This window comes from Oncorhynchus mykiss, chromosome 28, assembly GCF_057628025.1.
Source record: "Oncorhynchus mykiss isolate SJ-2025 chromosome 28, ASM5762802v1, whole genome shotgun sequence".
NCBI classification, from domain to species: Eukaryota; Metazoa; Chordata; class Actinopteri; order Salmoniformes; family Salmonidae; genus Oncorhynchus; species Oncorhynchus mykiss.
The window spans coordinates 44,163,494-44,188,877 of NC_143049.1; the positions used below are offsets into that span (position 1 = coordinate 44,163,494).

The 25,384-nt window shown below is 43.6% G+C and overlaps 1 protein-coding gene across 2 annotated transcripts; it reads right to left on the reverse strand.

Moving 5' to 3' along the window:
* Positions 1–731: 731 nt before the first annotated feature.
* Positions 732–24,699, reverse strand: LOC110509174 (protein THEM6). 2 transcript variants are annotated; one of them, XM_036965943.2, is made up of 4 exons: positions 24,219–24,690; positions 16,113–16,337; positions 6,215–6,494; positions 732–5,758 (listed from the first exon to the last, which is right to left on the reverse strand). In XM_036965943.2, exons 2-4 carry the CDS (start codon positions 16,331–16,333, stop codon positions 5,630–5,632), a joined length of 630 nt encoding a protein of 209 aa, XP_036821838.1. In that variant the 5' UTR covers positions 16,334–16,337; positions 24,219–24,690; the 3' UTR covers positions 732–5,629. The 2 variants fall into 2 exon arrangements, with proteins under 2 accessions (XP_036821838.1, XP_090082177.1); XM_090226051.1 differs by lacking the exon at positions 16,113–16,337 and having other exon boundaries at positions 24,219–24,699.
* Between the last annotated feature and the right edge of the window lie 685 nt (positions 24,700–25,384).

Here is a 25,384-nt window from a genome sequence, read left to right on the forward strand (position 1 = left end):
AGAACAGATTTGTACCATGTCAGCTCGGGGGTTTGAACTTGCAACCTTCTGGTTACTAGTCCAACGCTCTAACCATTAGGCTACCCTGCCGCCCCATTATGACCACTGACATGTTACCATGGTAACCCCATTACCACCAGACGGGAAGGTATGACCACTGACATGTTACCAAGGTAACCCCATTACCACCAGACAGGAAGGTACGACCACTGACATGTTACCAAGGTAACCCCATTACCACCAGACAGGAAGGTATGACCACTGACATGTTACCAAGGTAACCCCATTACCACCAGACAGGAAGGTATGACCACTCTGGCATGTTACCAAGGTAACTTCCTGTCTGGTGGTAATGGGGTGAGGATCACTCTGACATGTTACCATGGTAACCCAATGTTACCACACAGGGTTTCTCCCTCCCATATTGACTGATCCCTGATCCTGGTTTCTCCCTCCACATACTGACTGATACCTGATCCTGGTCCAGAATACACAGGGTTTCTCCCTCCTCATATTGACTGATACCTGATCCTGGTCCAGAATACACAGGGTTTCTCCCTCCTCATATTGACCGAAAGCCTTCCACAGGGATGCTGGCCCATGTTCACTCCAATGCTTCCCACAGGGATGCTGGCCCATGTTCACTCCAATGCTTCCCACAGGGATGCTGGTTTGCGTCGGACTGTCGTCTAGTGTTGAACACCGTAAATCAATGCAGTCAGGACTAAAAGTAACCAGGAGGTCGCATATGTGTTTTATTCAAAATTGCATTCAAAATAATTGACATTCAATTCCAATCATGATATACTCTGCATCCAATTCAATATTTAAAATCTACAGACAGCAACATAAATAATGTAAAAAATAAATAGACAATGAACATCATCATCAATAAATTATAGAAACACTAAATTGTAATAAAAACACAGAATGGAGAAGCTTTGGTGCATAATAGATAATAATAATAATAATTTATACACAAGATAGAGTTCCCTAACGTAAGGTTACCTGCGTAACCACGGTTCTCTGATATTACAAGTGAGACGTCTCACCGTGGAATTCACCAGAATCTCCTAAATAGCTCGGGGGAACCAATCATACACATCTGTCAGGGACAGTCTCAATTAGCAACCCTCAGATGCTCTCTGAAGCCAGGCAGTCTTCAATTACCATCCCTCAGATGCTCTCTGAACCTAAGCAGTCTTCAATATCATCCCTCAGATGCTCTCTGAAGCCAGGCAGTCTTCAATACCATCCCTCAGATGCCCCACCACCGAGGACAGTGTGTGCCAATGAAAGCGGAGTGACGTCTGGTTGGTAGAACCTCATAAATATATGAGGGGATGCCCAACAAGCCACATGGCAGATCTCCTGTTAGGAGATGCCCTTCAGCAGTGTCCAAGAGGTAGTGAGCCCTCTGGCCCTCCGGAGGCTGAAACTCCTTACTATTGAAGGCCAATATAAAAGCTTCCCCATCCAATGAGACAACCGTTGAGCCCTTGCAGGGGGGGCACCCAGGACAAAGAGTTGGTTGCGCTTGTGCAAAGCTGTCGTCCAATCCAATTATACGCACAGCGCGAGTACTGGACAGAAATGGGGTAGCCTATCCTCTTCCATAGAAGGGCCAGTCAGCATGTGGAAAACCACAAGCTACAAGGCCAGATGGCATGTGGAAAACCACAAGCTCCATGGACAGTCAGCATGTGGAAAACCACAAGCTCCATGGACAGACATTTGTAATTGCAGCCAACCTTGATTATAAAGGTGGGGTTGAGCAACAAGGTGACCTTGGAAAAGCCCAAGGCAAACTACAGACAGGAATGGAGAACTGACAGGGGATGTAGCTCACTGGCTCTACAGACAGGAATGGAGAACTGACAGGGGATGTAGCTCACTGGCTCTACAGACAGGAATGGAGAACTGACAGGGGATGTAGCTCACTGGCTCTACAGACAGGAATGGAGAACTGACAGGGGATGTAGCTCACTGGCTCTACAGACAGGAATGGAGAACTGACAGGGGATGTAGCTCACTGGCTCTACAGACAGGAATGGAGAACTGACAGGGGATGTAGCTCACTGGCTCTACAGACTTAAGGGGACCAGTAAAGAGGAGAGATAATGGATCTCCATGCTCTGCAACAGCTTAAAGTCTGCTGTGAAATAACCTCGAGCACAATAGACAAACCCCATGACGGGACTAACGGCTTGGGAACTGGACGTAAGTGACATGAAATAGGTATTTTCTCACCGTGTTATCGTCAAAGGTTATATGACAGGCAGAGAAAGCAACTAAATAGACCTTAACAGTAGAGAAAGCCTTGCTTCTGTCCAAAAGGTCCTGCAGGAAGCGTAAAACCTCAGATACAGAACATTGGTAAGGAATGATCTGTTTTTAGGTCACCATTTAAAAAAAAAACACCACTTGTTTCCATACAGTGAGCGTGTAGAATGAGCCCTAGCACTCTGGATAGACTCAATAGTCCACATTTAACCTCTCAAGGGCCAGAGGGCCATGGCTTCCGTGGCGTCTCTCAGTTCGCTTTGGTCAGCTGATCTCTGCGTAACAGGAGTTGCCCAGGCTTGTTGTACAGCGGGTGAATGATCTCCGCTATCCACAGCTTGCCTTGCCACCAAGGGGCTACAACGTTACTTTTATGCGGAATAAAGTCATCCCGTATAAAATATATGGTAGCCCAGCATGGGCACAGGCCTTGTTCGGTAAATCTTGGGCCGAGTTAGCATGTTCCATGGCTCCAAAAAAAGGCTAATTCGAGAACAAAGTAAAACGATGGTAGGCTAGCGTGGTAGGCTAGCGTGGTAGGCTAGCGTGGTAGGCTAGCGAGTGTGGTAGGCTAGCGAGTGTGGTAGGCTAGCGAGGTAGGCTAGCGAGTGTGGTAGGCTAGCGAGTGTGGTAGGCTAGTGAGTTAGCACAGTGCTGGCCGGAGAAGCCAATCCCTTTAACAATGTGAGCGCAGCTAGCGTTCGTCACAAGGGCTAGTAGCATGGCTAGCCAACGGCTAGCCAACGTTATGTTGGTCTTGTGATGAACAACAGTGTGCTTCTCGATCGATAAGCAGTGACGCTAGGATGGTCGGTCTGGTCAACATCGGTAGTGGGTTGAACTAAACGAGAGTTCAAACTTCCAGGTAGAAGAGCTAGTCGGTAGGGGAGCTGGCCTTGCAGCTAAGCTAGCCAAGTCTCCTTAGCTAGCTGTTTTACGCTAGCTGTTTTACGCTAGCTACAACAGGAGACGAATGAAGAAAAAGCAGTGAAGCGAAAACGTTCATTCTGCATTTTAGTAATTTAGCAAAAACTCTTATCCAGAGCGACTTACAGGGAGCAATTAGGGTTAAGTGCCTTGCCCAAGGTCACCCAACACAAAAGACGAATAACCCATCGCTCGGCTGTGTAACCGTTAAACCTGTGAACAGGAAAACAGATCTAGTGGTGCTGAGGAGAGCTGAGTAGAACTCCTCTGTGTGGAAGAGAGGTGAGAATGATCAGAGGGCAGGTGACTGGCTCTTTAGTATGATGGGAGGGGCTCCGTCATTCGCCACTCGACCCGTCAGTCTCCGACAGACATTTATGATTGGTCCTTCGAGCTACTTAGGTAATTCTGGTGAATCCCACAGATGTCGAAATGAATAATTGAAAGAGACTATCTCGAGATACATGCACACGTAACTAAAACTATTATGGTAAGAGTTTCATGTCAATGGGAAAAGGTTTTGCATCTTAGGTTAGGATGAATCCCTTAACAACACGATGGTCCTCTATCCTGCAGGCCAATGACCAAAGTGCTCTCTAGTGGCCTCATGGGTGAAATGTTTTTCATAATTAAGAAACATATATATATTTTTTTAATGTAGAAATCCGGTGTTTCTATGTCAAGCAGTTTTGTTATATTTCAGTCTTCTGTGACGTATATAAAGTGTAATATTGGGATGCAAACTAAACATGTTATACATTTCAGCTCCATATCTGACATGGTACAGGTGTCTTTGTTTAAGCCCATAACCATGTGTGTGAGATGTTTTCTTTTGTTTCAATGTAGATCTGTTTAAGACTACCCAGAATCACTCTGTGACCCTGATTTAGCCCACTGCAGTACAAGGTTAAAGCCACTTGGTCTGTAGTAGCTGTACTGATCTAGGATCAGTTTTGTATTTTAAAATCATAATGAATAAGTTCCTGTATTCGGAGGGAGGTGTCAGTCATGTCCGTTTAGTTCCTGTATTCTGTGGGAGGTGTCAGTCATGTCAGTTTAGTTCCTGTATTCTGAGGGAGCTGTCAGTCATGTCAGTTTAGTTCCTGTATTCTGAGGGAGCTGTCAGTCATGTCAGTTTAGTTCCTGTATTCTGTGGGAGGTGTCAGTCATGTCAGTTTAGTTCCTGTATTCTGAGGGAGCTGTCAGTCATGTCAGTTTAGTTCCTGTATTCTGTGGGAGGTGTCAGTCATGTCAGTTTAGTTCCAGTATTCTGAGGGAGCTGTCAGTCATGTCAGTTTAGTTCCTGTATTCTGTGGGAGGTGTCAGTCATGTCAGTTTAGTTCCTGTATTCTGAGGGAGGTGTCAGTCATGTCAGTTTAGTTCCTGTATTCTGAGGGAGGTGTCAGTCATGTCAGTTTAGTTCCTGTATTCTGAGGGAGGTGTCAGTCATGTCAGTTTAGTTCCTGTATTCTGAGGGAGGTGTCAGTCATGTCAGTTTAGTTCCTGTATTCTGAGGGAGCTGTCAGTCATGTCAGTTTAGTTCCTGTATTCTGAGGGAGCTGTCAGTCATGTCAGTTTAGTTCCTGTATTCTGAGGGAGGTGTCAGTCATGTCAGTTTAGTTCCTGTATTCTGAGGGAGGTGTCAGTCATGTCAGTTTAGTTCCTGTATTCTGTGGGAGGTGTCAGTCATGTCAGTTTAGTTCCTGTATTCTGAGGGAGCTGTCAGTCATGTCAGTTTAGTTCCTGTATTCTGAGGGAGGTGTCAGTCATGTCAGTTTAGTTCCTGTATTCTGTGGGAGGTGTCAGTCATGTCAGTTTAGTTCCTGTATTCTGAGGGAGCTGTCAGTCATGTCAGTTTAGGTCCTGTATTCTGAGGGAGGTGTCAGTCATGTCAGTTTAGTTCCTGTATTCTGAGGGAGCTGTCAGTCATGTCAGTTTAGTTCCTGTATTCTGAGGGAGCTGTCAGTCATGTCAGTTTAGTTCCTGTATTCTGAGGGAGGTGTCAGTCATGTCAGTTTAGTTCCTGTATTCTGAGGGAGGTGTCAGTCATGTCAGTTTAGTTCCTGTATTCTGAGGGAGCTGTCAGTCATGTCAGTTTAGTTCCTGTATTCTGAGGGAGGTGTCAGTCATGTCAGTTTAGTTCCTGTATTCTGAGGGAGGTGTCAGTCATGTCAGTTTAGTTCCTGTATTCTGAGGGAGCTGTCAGTCATGTCAGTTTAGTTCCTGTATTCTGAGGGAGGTGTCAGTCATGTCAGTTTAGTTCCTGTATTCTGAGGGAGCTGTCAGTCATGTCAGTTCTAGGCCCTCACCTGATTCAACTAATCAACAGCTTAATTATAAGCAGATTTGTTGAATCAGGTGTGCTTGGGGCCGGGCTACAACAATGTGTAATGTTAGGGCTCCTCAAGGAATGTGTGTATCACTTGTCTTTGTCTTCCTGCGCTCCAGTCTTGTCCTCTAGTCCACTCTGGGCTCTCAGGGCCTGGCTGCTGGCTGAGATGAAGCTGATCCAGTGCTGCAGATCCTCAGGGTAGTCGGGACACTCTACCTGAACACACAGAGAGAAGAGGACTGAGTCGGGACACTCCACCTGAACACACAGAGAGAAGAGGACTGAGTCGGGACACTCCACCTGAACACAGAGAGAAGGGGACTGAGTCGGGACACTCCACCTGAACACACAGAGAGAAGAGGACTGAGTCGGGACACTCCACCTGAACACACAGAGAGGAGAGGACTGAGTCGGGACACTCCACCTGAACACACAGAGAGAAGAGGCATGAGTCGGGACACTTCACCTGAACACACAGAGAGAAGAGGAATGAGTCGGGACACTCCACCTGAACACACAGAGAGAAGAGGACTGAGTCGGGACACTCCACCTGAACACACAGAGAAGAGGACCGAGTGATATCCCATGCATCAAAGGCCCCCTCTCCTCCCTCTCATCCCTCCCTTCCTCTCATCCCTCCCCTCCACACCCTCTCATCCCTTCCTCTCCTACCTTCCTCTTGCAGAGCAGCTGTAGGATGCTCTCAGGGTTGCTACGGAGAACATTCTGTCTGCATAGCATCACCGCGGAGATGAACCCGTCGCCCTGGGAGACAAACCGCTGCTCCACGTAGAATGACTTGTCGTCCCATGCCACGATGCGAGTGCGCAAGTCAAATGCTTCCCCGAAGGCCAGCGAGCGTCGGTAGCGAATAGTGGAGGCCCCCACCACCATGGTGGCCTTCAGGGTCCGTAGGGCCTTAAAGATCCCGTTCCGCATGTAATGGTGGAACCTGGAGGAGGATAAGGAACCAGTACAGACATTACCAAATGCCTTACGTCTGTCTGAGTGATTCTCACAAAACCAGTTTCAAAATGTCTGTAGCAAATTTGAGTTACAGAACCATGATGCATCTGCAAAAAATCAACTGTCATTCTGAGAACTAAGAAGTCTTAGGTGTCATTCTGAGAACTAAGAAGTCTTAGGTGTCATTCTGAGAACTAAGAAGTCTTAGGTGTCATTCTGAGAACTAAGAAGTCTTAGGTGTCATTCTGAGAACTAAGATGTCTTAGGTGTCATTCTGAGAACTAAGAGGTGTTAGGTGTCATTCTGAGAACTAAGAGGTGTTAGGTGTCATTCTGAGAACTAAGAGGTCTTAGGTGTCATTCTGAGAACTAAGATGTCTTAGGTGTCATTCTGAGAACTAGGATGTCTTAGGTGTCATTCTGAGAACTAGGATGTCTTAGGTGTCATTCTGAGAACTAAGAAGTCTTAGGTGTCATTCTGAGAACTAAGATGTCTTAGGTGTCATTCTGAGAACTAAGAGGTGTTAGGTGTCATTCTGAGAACTAAGAGGTGTTAGGTGTCATTCTGAGAACTAAGAGGTCTTAGGTGTCATTCTGAGAACTAAGATGTCTTAGGTGTCATTCTGAGAACTAGGATGTCTTAGGTGTCATTCTGAGAACTAAGAGGTCTTAGGTGTCATTCTGAGAACTAAGAGGTGTTAGGTGTCATTCTGAGAACTAAGAGGTCTTAGGTGTCATTCTGAGAACTAAGAGGTCTTAGGTGTCATTCTGAGAACTAAGATGTCTTAGGTGTCATTCTGAGAACTAAGAGGTCTTAGGTGTCATTCTGAGAACTAAGAGGTGTTAGGTGTCATTCTGAGAACTAGGATGTCTTAGGTGTCATTCTGAGAACTAGGATGTCTTAGGTGTCATTCTGAGAACTAGGATGTCTTAGGTGTCATTCTGAGAACTAGGATGTCTTAGGTGTCATTCTGAGAACTAGGATGTCTTAGGTGTCATTCTGAGAACTAGGATGTCTTAGGTGTCATTCTGAGAACTAGGATGTCTTAGGTGTCATTCTGAGAACTAGGATGTCTTAGGTGTCATTCTGAGAACTAGGATGTCTTAGGTGTCATTCTGAGAACTAAGAGGTGTTAGGTGTCATTCTGAGAACTAAGAGGTGTTAGGTGTCATTCTGAGAACTAAGAGGTGTTAGGTGTCATTCTGAGAACTAAGAGGTCTTAGGTGTCATTCTGTGAACTAAGAGGTGTTAGGTGTCATTCTGAGAACTAAGAGCTGTTAGGTGTCATTCTGAGAACTAGGATGTCTTAGGTGTCATTCTGAGAACTAAGATGTCTTAGGTGTCATTCTGAGAACTAGGATGTCTTAGGTGTCATTCTGAGAACTAAGATGTCGTAGGTGTCATTCTGAGAACTAAGAGGTCTTAGGTGTCATTCTGAGAACTAAGATGTCGTAGGTGTCATTCTGAGAACTAAGAGGTCTTAGGTGTCATTCTGAGAACTAAGAGGTCTTAGGTGTCATTCTGAGAACTAAGATGTCTTAGGTGTCATTCTGAGAACTAAGAGGTCTTAGGTGTCATTCTGAGAACTAAGAGGTGTTAGGTGTCATTCTGAGAACTAGGATGTCTTAGGTGTCATTCTGAGAACTAGGATGTCTTAGGTGTCATTCTGAGAACTAGGATGTCTTAGGTGTCATTCTGAGAACTAGGATGTCTTAGGTGTCATTCTGAGAACTAGGATGTCTTAGGTGTCATTCTGAGAACTAGGATGTCTTAGGTGTCATTCTGAGAACTAGGATGTCTTAGGTGTCATTCTGAGAACTAGGATGTCTTAGGTGTCATTCTGAGAACTAAGAGGTGTTAGGTGTCATTCTGAGAACTAAGAGGTGTTAGGTGTCATTCTGAGAACTAAGAGGTGTTAGGTGTCATTCTGAGAACTAAGAGGTCTTAGGTGTCATTCTGTGAACTAAGAGGTGTTAGGTGTCATTCTGAGAACTAAGAGCTGTTAGGTGTCATTCTGAGAACTAGGATGTCTTAGGTGTCATTCTGAGAACTAAGATGTCTTAGGTGTCATTCTGAGAACTAGGATGTCTTAGGTGTCATTCTGAGAACTAAGATGTCGTAGGTGTCATTCTGAGAACTAAGAGGTCTTAGGTGTCATTCTGAGAACTAAGATGTCGTAGGTGTCATTCTGAGAACTAAGAGGTCTTAGGTGTCATTCTGAGAACTAAGAGGTCTTAGGTGTCATTCTGAGAACTAAGATGTCTTAGGTGTCATTCTGAGAACTAAGAGGTCTTAGGTGTCATTCTGAGAACTAAGAGGTGTTAGGTGTCATTCTGAGAACTAGGATGTCTTAGGTGTCATTCTGAGAACTAGGATGTCTTAGGTGTCATTCTGAGAACTAGGATGTCTTAGGTGTCATTCTGAGAACTAGGATGTCTTAGGTGTCATTCTGAGAACTAGGATGTCTTAGGTGTCATTCTGAGAACTAGGATGTCTTAGGTGTCATTCTGAGAACTAAGAGGTGTTAGGTGTCATTCTGAGAACTAAGAGGTGTTAGGTGTCATTCTGAGAACTAAGAGGTGTTAGGTGTCATTCTGAGAACTAAGAGGTCTTAGGTGTCATTCTGTGAACTAAGAGGTGTTAGGTGTCATTCTGAGAACTAAGAGCTGTTAGGTGTCATTCTGAGAACTAGGATGTCTTAGGTGTCATTCTGAGAACTAAGATGTCTTAGGTGTCATTCTGAGAACTAAGAGGTCTTAGGTGTCATTCTGAGAACTAAGAGGTCTTAGGTGTAGGGGAAGTGTCTTCATTTAAATAAATTTGCCAGATCATGTTTTTGTTTTTTACAATTTTCACCACAAATTCTCATTTCCGTAATATATCCAGATTCAAGTTCGAGTTATTTTATTCAATTTGACTTTACAAAAACCTAACTTATTTGAATACAAAATATGTTGCTTTAGTTTGTCCATAAATCATAAAAATGGTATACTAGGTGAAGTTGACATTAAAATAAGTTTATTACATAAAAGCACACCCAGGATGCATCATCTACATCAGGGGTTCTTAAACTATTTCAGCTCCAGACCCGAGACATTGACCGTCCTCCCGTGAAATGAGACATTGACCGTCCTCCCGTGAAATGAGACATTGACCGTCCTCCCGTGACCCAAATGAGACATTGACCACCCCCCCCCCCGTGACCCAAATGAGACATTGACCGCCCCCCCCCCCCGTGACCCAAATGAGACATTGACCGTCCTCCCGTGATCCAAATGAGACATTGACCGCCCCCCCCCGTGACCCAAATGAGACATTGACCGCCCCCCCCCGTGACCCAAATGAGACATTGACCGCCCCCCCCCCCCCCAGTGACCCAAATGAGACATTGACCGCCCCCCCCCCATGACCCAAATGAGACATTGACCGCCCCCCCCCCCCAGTGACCCAAATGAGACATTGACCGCCCCCCCCCCATGACCCAAATGAGACATTGACCGCCCCCCCCCCCCCCCCCCGTGACCCAAATGAGACATTGACCGTCCACCCATGAAATGAGACATTGACCGTCCTCCCGTGACCCAAATGAGACATTGACCGCCCCCCCCCCGTGACCCAAATGAGACATTGACCGCTCCCCCCCCCGTGACCCAAATGAGACATTGACCGTCCACCCATGAAATGAGACATTGACCGTCCACCCATGAAATGAGACATTGTCCGTCCACCCATGAAATGAGACATTGACCGTCCACCCATGAAATGAGACATTGACCGTCCTCCCGTGACCCAAATGAGACATTGACCGTCCTCCCGTGACCCAAATGAGACATTGACCGTCCCCCCGTGACCCAAATGAGACATTGACCGTCCTCCCGTGACCCAAATGAGACATTGTCCGTCCTCCCGTGACCCAAATTGTCCTCCATTAACCCAAAGAAGAAAGTGTGTGAATATAGATGTATTCTCAGGACTCACCTGCCCAGGGTCACTCTGGGAAACCTGGTCTAGAGTAGTCCTCAGGTCAAGTTAACCTTCCGAATGAGGAGCTCATTCTCTAAACACCCCCTTTAACTCACTTGGCCTTCTCATTACCGAAACGGCTAAAAAGCTAAATTGGGAAAAAGTCAGAGAGCCATTACCTTACCAACATGGAGGCATGAATGGGTTTCAGTGATGTGGTCAATTATTTGCAGATTCATATTGGCTGTCTCCTTTTACACTGCTTAAAAAAATAAAGGGAACACTTAAACAACACAATGTAACTCAAAGTCAATCACACTTCTGTGAAATCAAACTGTCCACTTAGGAAGCAACACTGATTGACAATACATTTCACATGCTGTTGTGCAAATGGAATAGACAACAGGTGGAAATTATAGGCAATTAGCAAGACACCCCCAATAAAGGAGTGGTTCTGCAGGTGGTGACCACAGACCACTTCTCAGTTCCTATGCTTCCTGGCTGATGTTTTGGTCACTTTTGAATGCTGGCGGTGCTTTCACTCTAGTGGTAGCATGAGACGGAGTCTACAACCCACACAAGTGGCTCAGGTAGTGCAGCTCATCCAGGATGGCACATCAATGCGAGCTGTGACAAGAAGGTTTGCTGTGTCTGTCAGCGTAGTGTCCAGAGCATGGAGGTGCTACCAGGAGACAGGCCAGTACATCAGGAGACGTGGAGGAGGCCGTAGGAGGGCAACAACCCAGCAGCTACCTCCGCCTTTGTGCAAGGAGGAGCACTGCCAGAGCCCTGCAAAATGACCTCCAGCAGGCCACAAATGTGCATGTGTCTGCTCAAACGGTCAGAAACAGACTCCATGAGGGTGGTATGAGGGCCCGACATCCACAGGTGTGGGGTGTGCTTACAGCCCAACACCATGCAGGACGTTTTGCATTTGCCAGAGAACACCAAGATTGGCAAATTCTGCCCTGTGCTCTTCACAGATGAAAGCAGGTTCACACTGAGCTCATGTGACAGACGTGACAGAGTCTGGAGACGCCGTGGAGAACGTTCTGCTGCCTGCAACATCCTCCAGCATGACCGGTTTGGTGGTGGGTCAGTCATGGTGTGGGGTGGCATTTCTTTGGGGGGCCGCACAGCCCTCCATGTGCTCGCCAGAGGTAGCCTTACTGGCATTAGGTACCGAGATGAGATCCTCAGACCCCTTGTGAGACCATATGCTGGTGCGGTTGGCCCTGGGTTCATCCTAATGCAAGACAATGTTAGACCTCATGTGGCTGGAGTGTGTCAGCAGTTCCTGCAAGAGGAAGGCATTGATGCTATGTACTGGCCCGCCCGTTCCCCAGACCTAAATTCAATTGAGCACATCTGGGACATCATGTCTCGCTCCATCCACCAATAGCTCCGTCTGTTGCACCACAGACTGTCCAGGAGTTGGCGGATGCTTTAGTCCACGTCTGGGAGGAGATCCCTCAGGAGACCATCCGCCACCTCATCAGGAGCATGCCCAGGCGTTGTAGGGAGGTCATACAGGCACGTGGAGGCCACACACACTACTGAGCCTCATTTTGACTTGCTTTAAGGACATTACATCAAAGTTGGATCAGCCTGTAGTGTGGTTTTCCACTTTTGAGTGTGACTCCAAATCCAGACCCTCATGGGTTGATAAATTTGATTTCCATTGATAATTTTTGTGTGATTTTGTTGTCAGCACATTCAACTATGTAAAGAAAAAAGTATTTAATAAGAATATTTCATTCATTCAGATCAAGGATGTGTTATTTTAGTGTTCCCTTTGTTGTTTTGAGCAGTGTATTTGATTGATTGAGCCTCATTAAAGAAACACACATTTCGCATTACCACGTCCTTTTTTTAGGTCCGTTTCGGTAACGAGAACATTGTTTTCGGTAATGATAAAAAGCTAATTGTAATATATAGTCAATCGGTGTGCAGTGCAAGTAACGTTATGTATTCACTAAGACCACGTCTTAAACATACATGGATACGTTTTGTTGTTGTAAAACAACAGTTATTTAATTAAAGTTTGTCAACAAATATGGTATAAACAGTTATTTAACTTTACGTCACAACTGTCAGTGTGTTTCAGCAAAGAGCAGCTTTACTACTTCCAGAGTATATCCCTCATTTTCAAGTGTACCAGATTTCAAACTTACCTATACTGTTTATAATATCCTACGGATGTTTTGAAACGTATAGATATGTGTCGTGCCATTTCAATCCCAAAATATCTAAAATACCTTGAAACCCCAAAATATCTGTGTCCTACCTCACCAATATTAACTGTAATGGATAGATGTTATTAAAAATAAAACACAGAAATACCTTATTTACATAAGTATTCAGACCCTTTGCTATGAGATTCGAAATTGAGCTCAGGTGCATCCTGTTTCCATTGATCATCCATGAGATGTTTCTACAAGTTGATTGGAGTCCACCTTTGGTAAATTCAATTGATTGGAGATGATTTGGAAAGGCACACACCTGTCTATATAAGGTCCCACAGTTGACAGTGCATGTCAGAGCAAAATCCAAGCCATGAGGTCGAAGGAATTGTCCATAGCGCTCCGAGACAGGATTGAGTCAAGGCACAGATCTGGGGAAGGGTACCAAAACAATTCAGAAGCATTGAAGGTCCCCAAGAACACAGTGGCCATCATTCTTAAATGGAAGTTTGGAACCACCAAGACTTTCTAGAGCTGGCCGCCCAGCCAAACTGAGCTCCAGAGATCCCCTGTGGAGATGGGAGAACCTTCCAGAAGGACAACCATCTCTGCAGCACTCCACCAATCAGGCCTTTATGGTAGAGTGGCCAGCCTGAATTCACTCCTCAGTAAAAGGCACATGACAGGCCGCTTGGAGTTTACCAAGAGTCACCTAAAGGACTCTCAGACCATGAGAAACAAGATTCTATGGACTGATGAAACCAAGTTTGAACTCTTTGGCCTGAATCCCAAGCGTCACATCTGGAGGAAACCTGGCACCATCCCTACAGTGAAGCATGGTGGTGGCAGCATCATGTTATTGGGATGATCGAGGGAAAGATGAACGGAGCAAAGTACAGATATCTCCTTGATGAAAACCTGCTCCAGAGCGCTCAGGACCTCAGACTGGGGCAAAGGACAATGACCCTAAGCACACAGCCAAGACAATGCAGGAGTGGCTTCGGGACAAGTCTCTGAATGTCCTTCAGTGTCGCAGCCAGAGCTCGGACTTGAACCCGATCGAACATCTCTGGAGAGACCTGAAAATAGCTGTGCAGCGACGCTCCCGATCCAACCTGACAGAGCTTGAGAGGATTTGCAGAGAAGAATTGGAGAAACTCCCCAAATACAGGTGTGCCAAGCTTGTAGCGTCATTCCCAATAAGACTTGAGGCTGTAATCGCTGCCAAAGGTGTTTCAACAAAGTACTGAGTAAAGGGTCTGAATACTTATGTCAATGTGATATTTTAGATTTTTATTTATAATACATTTGCAAAAATGTCTAAAAACCTGTTTTTGCTTTGTCATTATGGGGTATTGTGTGTAGATTAATGAGGAAAACAATGAATTTGATCCATTATAGAAAAAGGCTGTTAACAAAATGTGGAAAAAGTGGTCTGAATACTTTCTGGATGCACTGCATTTATACAGTACCAGTCAAAAGTTTGGACACATCTACTCATTCAAGAGTTTCTTTATTTTTACTATTTTCTACATTGTAGAATAATAGTGGAGCCATCAAAACTATGAAATATGAATATGTAGCAAGGGCCAGCCGACGAGAGCATACAGGTCGCAGTGGTGGGTGGTATATGGGGCTTTGGTGACAAAACGGATGGCGCTGTGATAGACAACATCCAGTTTGCTGAGTAGAGTGTTGGGAGGCTATTTTGTAAATGAAATTGCCGAAGTCGAGGATCGGTAGGATGGTCAGTTTTACGAGGGTATGTTTGGCGGCGTGAGTGAAGGATGCGTTGTTGCGAAATAGGAAACCGATTCTAGATTTAATTTTGTATTGGAGATGCATAATATTAGTCTGGAAGGATAATTTATAGTCTAGCCAGACACCTAGGTATTTGTAGTTGTCCACATATTCTAAGTCAGAACCGTCCAGAATAGTGATGCTAGAATAACCAGATGTATACAGAATGGTGTCGTCTGCGTAGAGGTGGCTCAAGGAATCATCTGCAGCAAGAGCAACATCATAGATATATACAGAGAAAATAGTCGGCCCGAGAATTGAACCCTGTGGTACCCCCATAGAGACTGCCAGAGGTCCGGACAACAGGCCCTCCGATTTGACACACTGAGCTCTATCTGAGAAGTAGTTGGTGAACCAGGCGAGGCAGTTATTTGAGAAACCAAGACTGTTGAGTCTGCCGATAAGAAAGCGATGATTGACAGAGTCGAAAGCCTTGGCCAGATCAATGAAGCCGGCTGCACAGTACTGTCTTTTATCGATGGCGGTTATGATATTGTTTAGTACCTTGAGCGTAACTGAGGTGCACCCATGACCAGCTCGGAAACCAGATTGCAGTGGAGAAGGTACTGTGGGATTCGAAATGGTCAGTGATATGTTTATTAACTTGGCTTTCGAAGAATTTAGAAAGACAGGGCAGGATGGATATAGGTCTGTAACAGTTTGGGTCTAGAGTGTCACCCCCTTTGAAGAGGGGGATGACCGCGGCAGCTTTCCAATCTTTAGGAATCTTAGACGATACGAAACAGGTTGAACAGACTAGTAATAGGGATTGCAACAATGGCAGAGGATTATTATAGAAAGAGAGGGTCCAGATACTAAAGGACACCAATACGAAGAGGAGACTTGGGCGAAGGACATTAGACCGGTGGAAATCTGTCCTTATGAGGACTCCAAATTTGAGATTTCTGGTTCCAACCACCGTGTCTTTGAGAGGCAGAGTAGTTGAACGAATGATCTCCACATGTGTGGTTCCCACAATGAAACATGGAGGTGGTGGTGTGATGGTGCTTTGCTGGTGACACGGTCAGTGATTTATTTAGAATATTAAGGCACACTTAATCAGCATGGCTACCACAGCATTCTGCAGCGATACACCATCCCATCTGGATTGCGCTTAGTTGGACTATCATTTGTTTTTCAACAGGACAATGACCCAACACACCTCCAGGCTGTTTAATGGCAATTTGACCAAGAAGGAGAGTGATGGAGGGCTGCATCAGATGACTTGGCTGAGTTGGACCGCAGAGTTAAGGAAAAGCAGCCAACAAGTGCTCAGCATATGTGGGAACTCCTTCAAGACTGTTGAAAAAGCATTCCTCATGAAGCTGGTTGAGAGAAGGCTAAGAGTGTGCAAAGCTGTCATCCAGACAAAGGGTGGCTACTGGAAGAATAAAACATATTTTAATTTGTTTAACACTTTTTTGGTTACTACATGATTCCATGTGTGTTATTTCATAGTTTTGATGTCTTCAATATTATTCTACAATGTAGAAAATAGTAAAAATATAGAAAAACCCTTGACTGAGTAGGTGTGTCCAAACTTTTGACTGGTAATGTGCCTTTCACCACTCTCTCTCTATAAAACATACAAAACACTTAAATATGTTTTTAAAGTAAAGTAGTAAAGTAGCAGGCCTATGTGAGTGTGTTCGTCTAACCTGGCGAAGTCACACTCCCGGAGGTATCTGGCGTTATTCATGTGACCCATATAGTCCAGGTCATGAGGTAGGACCCTCCCAGCAACACTCTGCTCTGCCAGGACATCCCAGACCGGGGGTTGGAACCAGGCCTGCACCACCACCACCACCCCCCGCAGGAAGTACCACACATCCAGACAGGAGAACAGCAGCAGCAGACCCACCAGAGCACACAGCAACATCTCTCTGGAGGAGAGAGAGAGGGATCGAGGAGAGCGACAAAGGGTTTGAATTTCCAGGTGAACAGAAGAGAAGTCAGATAAAGTCAACAAAAAAAATGGTTTATGACAAGTTTCTAACTGGCTTTTTTGAGACAGGCCCTTTATATCCTATTCAGACAGTACCAAATGTTCTGTAAACACCAGCCAGGCCCTCTATATCCTAATCAGACAGTACCAAATGTTCTGTAAACACCAGCCAGGCCCTCTATATCCTAATCAGACAGTACCAAATGTTCTGTAAACACCAGCCAGGCCCTCTATATCCTATTCAGACAGTACCAAATGTTCTGTAAACACCAGCCAGGCCCTCTATATCCTAATCAGACAGTACCAAATGTTCTGTAAACACCAGCCAGGCCCTCTATATCCTAATCAGACAGTACCAAATGTTCTGTAAACACCTGCCAGGCCCTCTATATCCTAATCAGACAATACCAAATGTTCTGTAAACACCAGCCAAGCCCTCTATATCCTAATCAGACAGTACCAAATGTTCTGTAAGCATTGGGGTAAAACAAGGATAACATTCTAGTGACCATCAGCACCTTAAAGTGTCACAAACAGAACACTGGAAATTGTACAGAAACCCCAGATGTGCTAAACATTGTGTTGATCTAAACTAAATATGAACTTTAGTGATCTTCCATTTGAAATGGTTAAATAGAAAGAGAGGGGAGAGACAGACAGGTGTTACACGAGACCAGCTCTGAAGTATCTCACATGTCAGGTTTCACTTTAGGCCAGGAAAGACAGGGCCTCTGGTTTCAATGGCCTTGTTCTAATGGGACTTCATGAAATGAACAATATATTTTTTAGTAGGATTTTTTTCTGCACTTCTTTTTGAAAGCAGCCAGCTGGTTGATCAGCCTACATATACTCCATATGGGGAGGCAGGTAGCCTAGTGGTTAGAGTGTTGGACTAGTCACCGAAAGGTTGCAAGATCGAATCCCCGAGCCGACAAGGTAAAAATCAGTCTAAGGAGCTAGCCTCGGGAGGCTGTAAAGATTTGGCATGGGCCGTCAGATCCTCAAGAAGTTCCGTTCTGTGAGCTTGTGTGGCCTACCACTTTGCGGCTGAGCCATTGTTGCTCCGAGACATTTTCACTTCACAATCTCAGTTGACCGGGGCAGCTCTAGCAGGGCAGAAATTTGACAAACTGACTTGTTGGAAAGGGGTCTCATACTGCTGTATATATAGTGGATGAAGGGGTGTCCTGTATATATAGTGGATGAAGGGGTGTCCACATACTGCTGTATATATAGTGGATGAAGAGGTGTCCACATACTGCTGTATATATAGTGTATGAAGGGGTGTCCTCATACTGCTGTATATATAGTGTATGAAGGGGTGTCCTCATACTGCTGTATATATAGTGGATGAAGGGGTGTCCTCATACTGCTGTATATATAGTGGATGAAGGAGTGTCCTCATACTGCTGTATATATATATATAGTAGATGAAGGGGTGTCCTCATACTGCTGTATATATAGTGGATGAAGGGGTGTCCTCATACTGCTGTATATATAGTGGATGAAGGGGTGTCCACATACTGCTGTATATATAGTGTACTTCCACTTTCTATCATACATCCTGTTGCCTAGTCACTTTTTAAATATTTTTTTTATACCTTTATTTAACTAGGCAAATCAGTCAAGAACACATTCTTATTTTCAATGACAGCCTAGGAACGGTGGGTTACCTGCCTCGTTCAGGGGCAGAACGACAGATGTTCACCTTGTCAGCTCGGGGGATCCAATCTTGCAACCGTACAGTTATCTAGTCCAACGCAATAACGACCTGCTCCACAAGGAGTTACGCAAATGCAGTAAGCCAAGGTAGCTAGCTAGCTAGCATTAAACTTATCTTATAAAAAACAATCAATCATAATCACTAGTTAACTACACATGCTTGATGATATTACTAGATATTATCTAGCGTATCCTGCTTTGCGTGTAATCTGACTGAGCATACAAGTATCTATGTATCTGACTGAGCGGTGGTAGGCAGAAGCAGGCGCGTAAACATTCATTCAAACAGCACTTTCGTGTGTTTTGCCAGCAGCTCGTCGTTGTCCGTCAAGCATTGCGCTGTTTATAACTTCAAACCTATCAACTCCCGAGATGAGGCTGGTGACCGAAGTGAAATGGCTGGCTAAGGCTAATAGCGTTTCAAACTTCACTCGCTCTGAGCCATCTAGTAGTTGTTCCCCTTGCTCTGCATGGGTAACGCTGCTTCGATGGTGGCTGTTGTCGTTGTGTTCCTGGTTCGAGCCCAGGGAGGAGCGAGGGAAGCTATACTGTTACACTGGCAATACTAAAGTGACTATAAGAACATCCAATAGTCAAAGGTTAATGAACTACAAATGGTATAGAGAGAAATAGTCCTATAATAACTACAACTTAAAACTTCTTACCTGGGAATATTGAAGACTCATGTTAAAAGGAACCACCAACTTTCATATGTTCTCATGTTCTGAGCAAGGAACTGAAACGTTAGCTTTCTTACATGGCACATATTGCACTTTTACTTTCTTCTCCAACACTTTGTTTTTGCATTATTTAAACCAAATTGAACATGTTTCATTATTTATTTGAGGCTAAAATTATTTTTATTGATGTATTAAGTTAAAATAAGTGTTCATTCAGTATTGTTGTAATTGTCATTATTACAAATAGATTTTTTTAAATCATCCGAATAATCGGTTTCGGCTTTTTTGGGTCCTCCACAATAATCGGTATCGGCGTTGAATACAGTGAAATGTTGTATTTGCACTGTTGAATACAGCAAAATGTTGTATTTGCACTGTTGAATACAGCGAAATGTTGTATTTGCACTGTTGAATACAGCGAAATGTTGTATTTGCACTGTTGAATACAGTGAAATGTTGTATTTGTACTGTTGAATACAGTGAAATGTTGTATTTGCACTGTTGAATACAGCGAAATGTTGTATTTGCACTGTTGAATACAGCGAAATGTTGTATTTGCACTGTTGAATACAGCGAAATGTTGTATTTGCACTGTTGAATACAGCGAAATGTTGTATTTGCACTGTTGAATACAGTGAAATGTTGTATTTGCACTGTTGAAAACAGTAAAATGTTGTATTTGTACTGTTGAATACAGTGAAATGTTGTATTTGCACTGTTGAATACAGTGAAATGTTGTATTTGCACTGTTGAATACAGTGAAATGTTGTATTTGCACTGTTGAAAACAGTGCATTCTGAAAGTATTTCCGATTTTTCCCTCATTTTGTTACGTTACAGCCTTATTCTAAAATCGATTAGTTATTTCCCCCTCAATCTACAAACAATATCCGATAATGACAAAGCTAAAACAGGTTTAGACATATTTGCTAATTTATTAAAAATTTAAAAAACGGAAATATCACATTTTCATAAGTATTCAGACCCTTTACTTAGTACTTTGTTGAAGCACCTTTGGCAGCGATTACAGCCTCGAGTCTTCTTGGGTTTGACGCTACAAGCTTGGTACACCTGTATTTGGGGAGTTTCTCCCATTCTTCACTGCAGATCCTCTCAAGCTCTGCCAGGTTGGATTGGGTTAGTCGCTGCACAGCTATTTCCAGGTCTCTCCAGAGATGTTCGATCGGGTTCAAGTCCGAGCTCTGACTGGGTCACTCAATGACATTCAGTGACTTGTCACGAAGCCACTCCCGCGTTGTCTTGGCTTTGTGCTTAGGGTCGTTGTCCTGTTGGAAGGTGAACCTTTGCCCCAGTCTGAGGTCCTGAGGCTCTGGAGCAGGTTTTCATCAAGGAACTCTCTGTACTTTGCTCCGGTCATCTTTCCAGTCCCTGCAGCTGAAAAACATCCCCACAGCATGATGCTGCCACCACCATGCTTCACCGTAGGGATAGTGCAAGATTTCCTCCAGACGTGACACTTGGCATTCAGGCCAAAGAGTTCAATCTTGGTTTCATCAGACCGGAGAATCTTGTTTCTTATGGTCTGAGAGTCTTTAGGTGCCATTTGGCAAACTCCAAGGGAGCTCTGCTCTTTGCTCTGACATGCACTGTCAACTGTGGGACCTTATATAGACAGGTGTGTGCCTTTCCAAATCATCTCCAAGCAATTGAATGTACCACAGGTGGACTGCAATTAAGTTGTAGAAAGATCTCAAGGATGATCAATGGAAAAAGGAGTTTCATAGCAAAGGGTCTGAATACTTACGTAAACAAGGTATCTGTTGTTTGTTTTTAATACATTTGCAAACATTTCTAAAAACCTGTTTTCACTTTGTCATTATGGGGTATTGTGTGTAGTTGACTGAGGATTTGTTTTTGTTTTTAATCCATTTTAGAATAAGGCTGTAACGTAACAAAATGTGAAAAAGGTCAAGGGGTCTGAATACTTTCTGAAGGCACTGTATTTTACAATGTATGAAACCTACTTTAATGCAGGGGGTTTAAATCAACGTGGGAAAAGAGGGGGAATGTGTCAAGGGGTAGGCATGTACACAGCACATTATTTACATATACAGTGCAGCCTGTATATCTAGCCAAGCTATCATTGACTAGGTACTGGTACTCTGTATATAGCCAAGCTATCATTGACTAGATACTGGTACTCCATGTATATAGCCAAGCTATCATTGACTAGATACTGGTACTTCCTGTATATAGCCAAGCTATCATTGACTAGGTACTGGTACTCCATGTATATAGCCAAGATATCATTGACTAGATACTGGTACTCTGTATATAGCCAAGCTATCATTGACTAGATACTGGTACTCCCTGTATATAGCCAAGCTATCATTGACTAGATACTGGTACTCCCTGTATATAGCCAAGCTATCATTGACTAGATACTGGTACTCTCTGTATATAGCCAAGGTATCATTGACTAGATACTGGTACTCTCTGTATATAGCCAAGCTATCATTCACTAGATACTGGTACTCCATGTATATAGCCACGCTATCATTGACTAGATACTGGTACTCTGTATATAGCCAAGCTATCATTGACTAGATACTGGTACTCCATGTATATAGCCAAGCTATCATTGACTAGATACTGGTACTCTGTATATAGCCAAGCTATCATTGACTAGATACTGGTACTCCCTGTATATAGCCAAGCTATCATTGACTAGATACTGGTACTCCCTGTATATAGCCAAGCTATCATTGACTAGATACTGGTACTCTCTGTATATAGCCAAGGTATCATTGACTAGATACTGGTACTCTCTGTATATAGCCAAGCTATCATTCACTAGATACTGGTACTCCATGTATATAGCCACGCTATCATTGACTAGATACTGGTACTCTGTATATAGCCAAGCTATCATTGACTAGATACTGGTACTCCATGTATATAGCCAAGCTATCATTGACTAGATACTGGTACTCCATGTATATAGCCAAGCTATCATTGACTAGGTACTGGTACTCCATGTATATAGCCAAGCTATCATTGACTAGGTACTGGTACTCCCTGTATATAGCCAAGCTATCATTGACTAGGTACTGGTACTCCCTGTATATAGCCAAGCTATCATTGACTAGGTACTGGTACTCCCTGTATATAGCAGAGCTATCATTGACTAGGTACTGGTACTCCATGTATATAGCCAAGCTATCATTGACTAGGTACTGGTACTCCCTGTATATAGCCACGCTATCATTGACTAGGTACTGGTACTCTGTATATAGCCAAGCTATCATTGACTAGGTACTGGTACTCCATGTATATAGCCAAGCTATCATTGACTAGGTACTGGTACTCCCTGTATATAGCCAAGCTATCATTGACTAGGTACTGGTACTCCATGTATATAGCCAAGCTATCATTGACTAGGTACTGGTACTCCCTGTATATAGCCAAGCTATCATTGACTAGATACTGGTACTCCATGTATATAGCCAAGCTATCATTGACTAGATACTGGTACTCTCTGTATATAGCCAAGCTATCATTGACTAGATACTGGTACTCTGTATATAGCCAAGCTATCATTGACTAGGTACTGGTACTCTCTGTATATAGCCACGCTATCATTGACTAGATACTGGTACTCTGTATATAGCCAAACTATCATTGACTAGATACTGGTACTCCCTGTATATAGCCAAGCTATCATTGACTAGATACTGGTACTCCATGTATATAGCCAAGCTATCATTGACTAGGTACCGGTATTAGTATATTTTTTTATTGTATTCTGCCTTGTTTGAAAGGCCCGTAAAGTAAGCATTTTAATGTTAGTCTACACTTGTTTACGAAGCATGTGACAATTAAAATGTGATGTGACTAGAGAGAGAAGGTAATGTCTATTGGGATTATGGCTACTCGCTAGCTAGCTAGGTTATTTGCAAAATCAACATTAGCGTGGGTTAAATCACCGGGGAAGCCAATCCAGAAGATAATGCCATATTACAACGTATGTGTTGTGATCAATGTTCCCCCTAAGTGGCGAGTGCGCAGCTCCCTGGTACTGCTGCACAGACAAGCACCAGCCCACGCAGAGAAGCACGAGATTGAACTTCACTCAACTTTCTCGCTTTCCCCCTTAGTTAACACTATCAACATTCCCCTCCATTGTGGGAATTGTGATCAAATCAAAGCCCTATTAGCTACTTTCAATGCAACATACCAAAACAAACGATGAAACAAATTTTGTTGTAAGCAGAACGCATCAGTTGGATTCTATTGCATGACAAACCCACACCATTTCAGCATCTAATCACCTCCTCTTAGTCTAATACAGTGACAACTAAAAGATACCAAAACTATTTAGTCCAATCAAAGTAAGCTAAATATGATGTGGCTGTCCATGGTACTGATTTTTGCGCGTCTGTGTGTAGAAGAAAAATACATGTTGACTCACCCTACTTGCAGAAACACAGATGCCATCCTCATCTTTCATGTTGTCTAAACGGTCTATGACTCTGTCATACAGTACAACCTTTCAGTTTTGTTGTCCTAAGCTACCTGTCTAAAATGCTTGCTCGCATACTACCTCCAGCTACATATTGAACTTCCATCCTCCCAGACCAGGGGCACAATGTATGAATTAATGGTTGGATCTGAATCGCCGTTATCATCATTGGCCAGTACAGAGAATTAAGTAAAACTGTACAAATCCCTGGCTGTAGCCCAAACACTTATAAGACACACCCTATCCCCTCAGCCCTCAAATGAAGTGGACACTTCTAATGAGGTATCATGACGTCTGACGATACACTTGCAGGACGAGAGAAAAGAACGCTGATTGGCTATTATTTTATATGTTTTTATCAAGGGAGGCCAAATGCTCACTGGCTTCCCTTGCATTTAATGCTACGGGTGTCTTCAATGTCATACTCTTTCTGACCAGACAGCATCAGATAGATACACTACACATACTGAGACAGAGGGGCGTTGTTTCGTTCGCATTCTCCGGTGAGACACATTCAGCCTCTTGCGAATTGATTGGACATTTATGAAACACAAGAGATTCCCGAAATTATTATATATATGGTTGTTTAAAATATATATATTATTTGGGGAAACATGGCTTTCTTTTGGCAACCACTGTAAATCATCAGCAGCGTAAACTACACATTCAACATGAAATCAAACACTGAGCAAAATGTAATTGAATTACTAGCTGACTAGCGTTAGCTTGTTCAATAACGTTCAAGTACAGACCAACAAACGTTAGCGCGCTACCTCAGGTAATCTGCTAGCTAAATTAGCTAGCTCAAATGTGGTGTCGGGATTGTATTGACCCTTATTTTATCATTGAAGTTGTATTGTATATATTTCTAGACAGATGTTAACATGTACAAGGTATGTTTTTAATTTTCATAATTGAATAGCCGGTAAACTTACAGCGTTTATCTGGAGATGTGCTGCGAAGTGGAAGAAGCCGTAAATGACGAGCCGGTATTCTGCCAGCAGCACAAACGATGACTTCCGGGTGGTATGGTAATGAGGAAATGTTAAAAATAAAAGCCCGCATTTCAAAACATTGCAACGTGTATAACTAATTCAAATAATATACAGGCCAACAAGTCCTCCCCTACAGTGATTTGGATAGCCTATGGCACCATAATGCATTCAGTGCAGCTATAAGTACTGCTTATGGTTATGTACGACACCGTTCCCCTCTAAAAATACACATAAGAGAAACCTTACTGATTATCTCCCACCCCACTTTAGCTGAGACAGTAGACCACTTCTCTACAGCCCACTATTCTCAACACAACGGTGTCAACATTTTCATTATTGGTATAAAAAAAGTTACAACTAACACAATGAACGCTAACTGGTGAAAACATGAGGATGCCCACTGGCCTTGGCTAACACAATGAAAGCTAACTGGTGAAAACATAAGGATGCCCACTGGCCTTGTCTAACACAATGAAAGCTAACTGGTGAAAAGACAAGGATGGCTGGAGCTTTCTCTCACTGATCTCTGGGCTGGAGATCACCCAGCATGCTCTGCTCCACTTCACCGGTGGGCGGAGCTACAGCTCGTATATATTGAACCCACATTACTGATATGATTAACTACAAATACTAAACAGCTTTTTTTTACAGGCACGTTCATTTGCAGTTCAAGTAGACAGTTATCAATAGTTAGTTTCTTTGTTATTGTTGTTAGTCATTCAAAGTGTACAGGCCTACATTTCATAAAAATAAATAATCATCATGGTCCTGTTTTGTTCTAAATTCATGAGGAATCACCTTCAGTCGTCACTTGGCAAATTGTGTTGTTCTAGTGATATGTAGGCCAAAATCATATGAATTACATTGCATATTTCAGTCTTACCAGACTTTCTGTATGCTTTTGGTTTCTACCATAGTGCAGCACAGCCCCCTTCAAAACTATACATATTTGGTTAGTAGAGACCCTACTGAGTATTTCTCAGACCAATTTAGCTGAGGCAGGGAGAAAGGTTCTCTCTCTAGAAGCCAATTTTATTTTATTTTACCTTTAACTTCACCTTCATTTAACCTTGTCAGCTCGGGGATATGAACTTGCAACCTTTTGG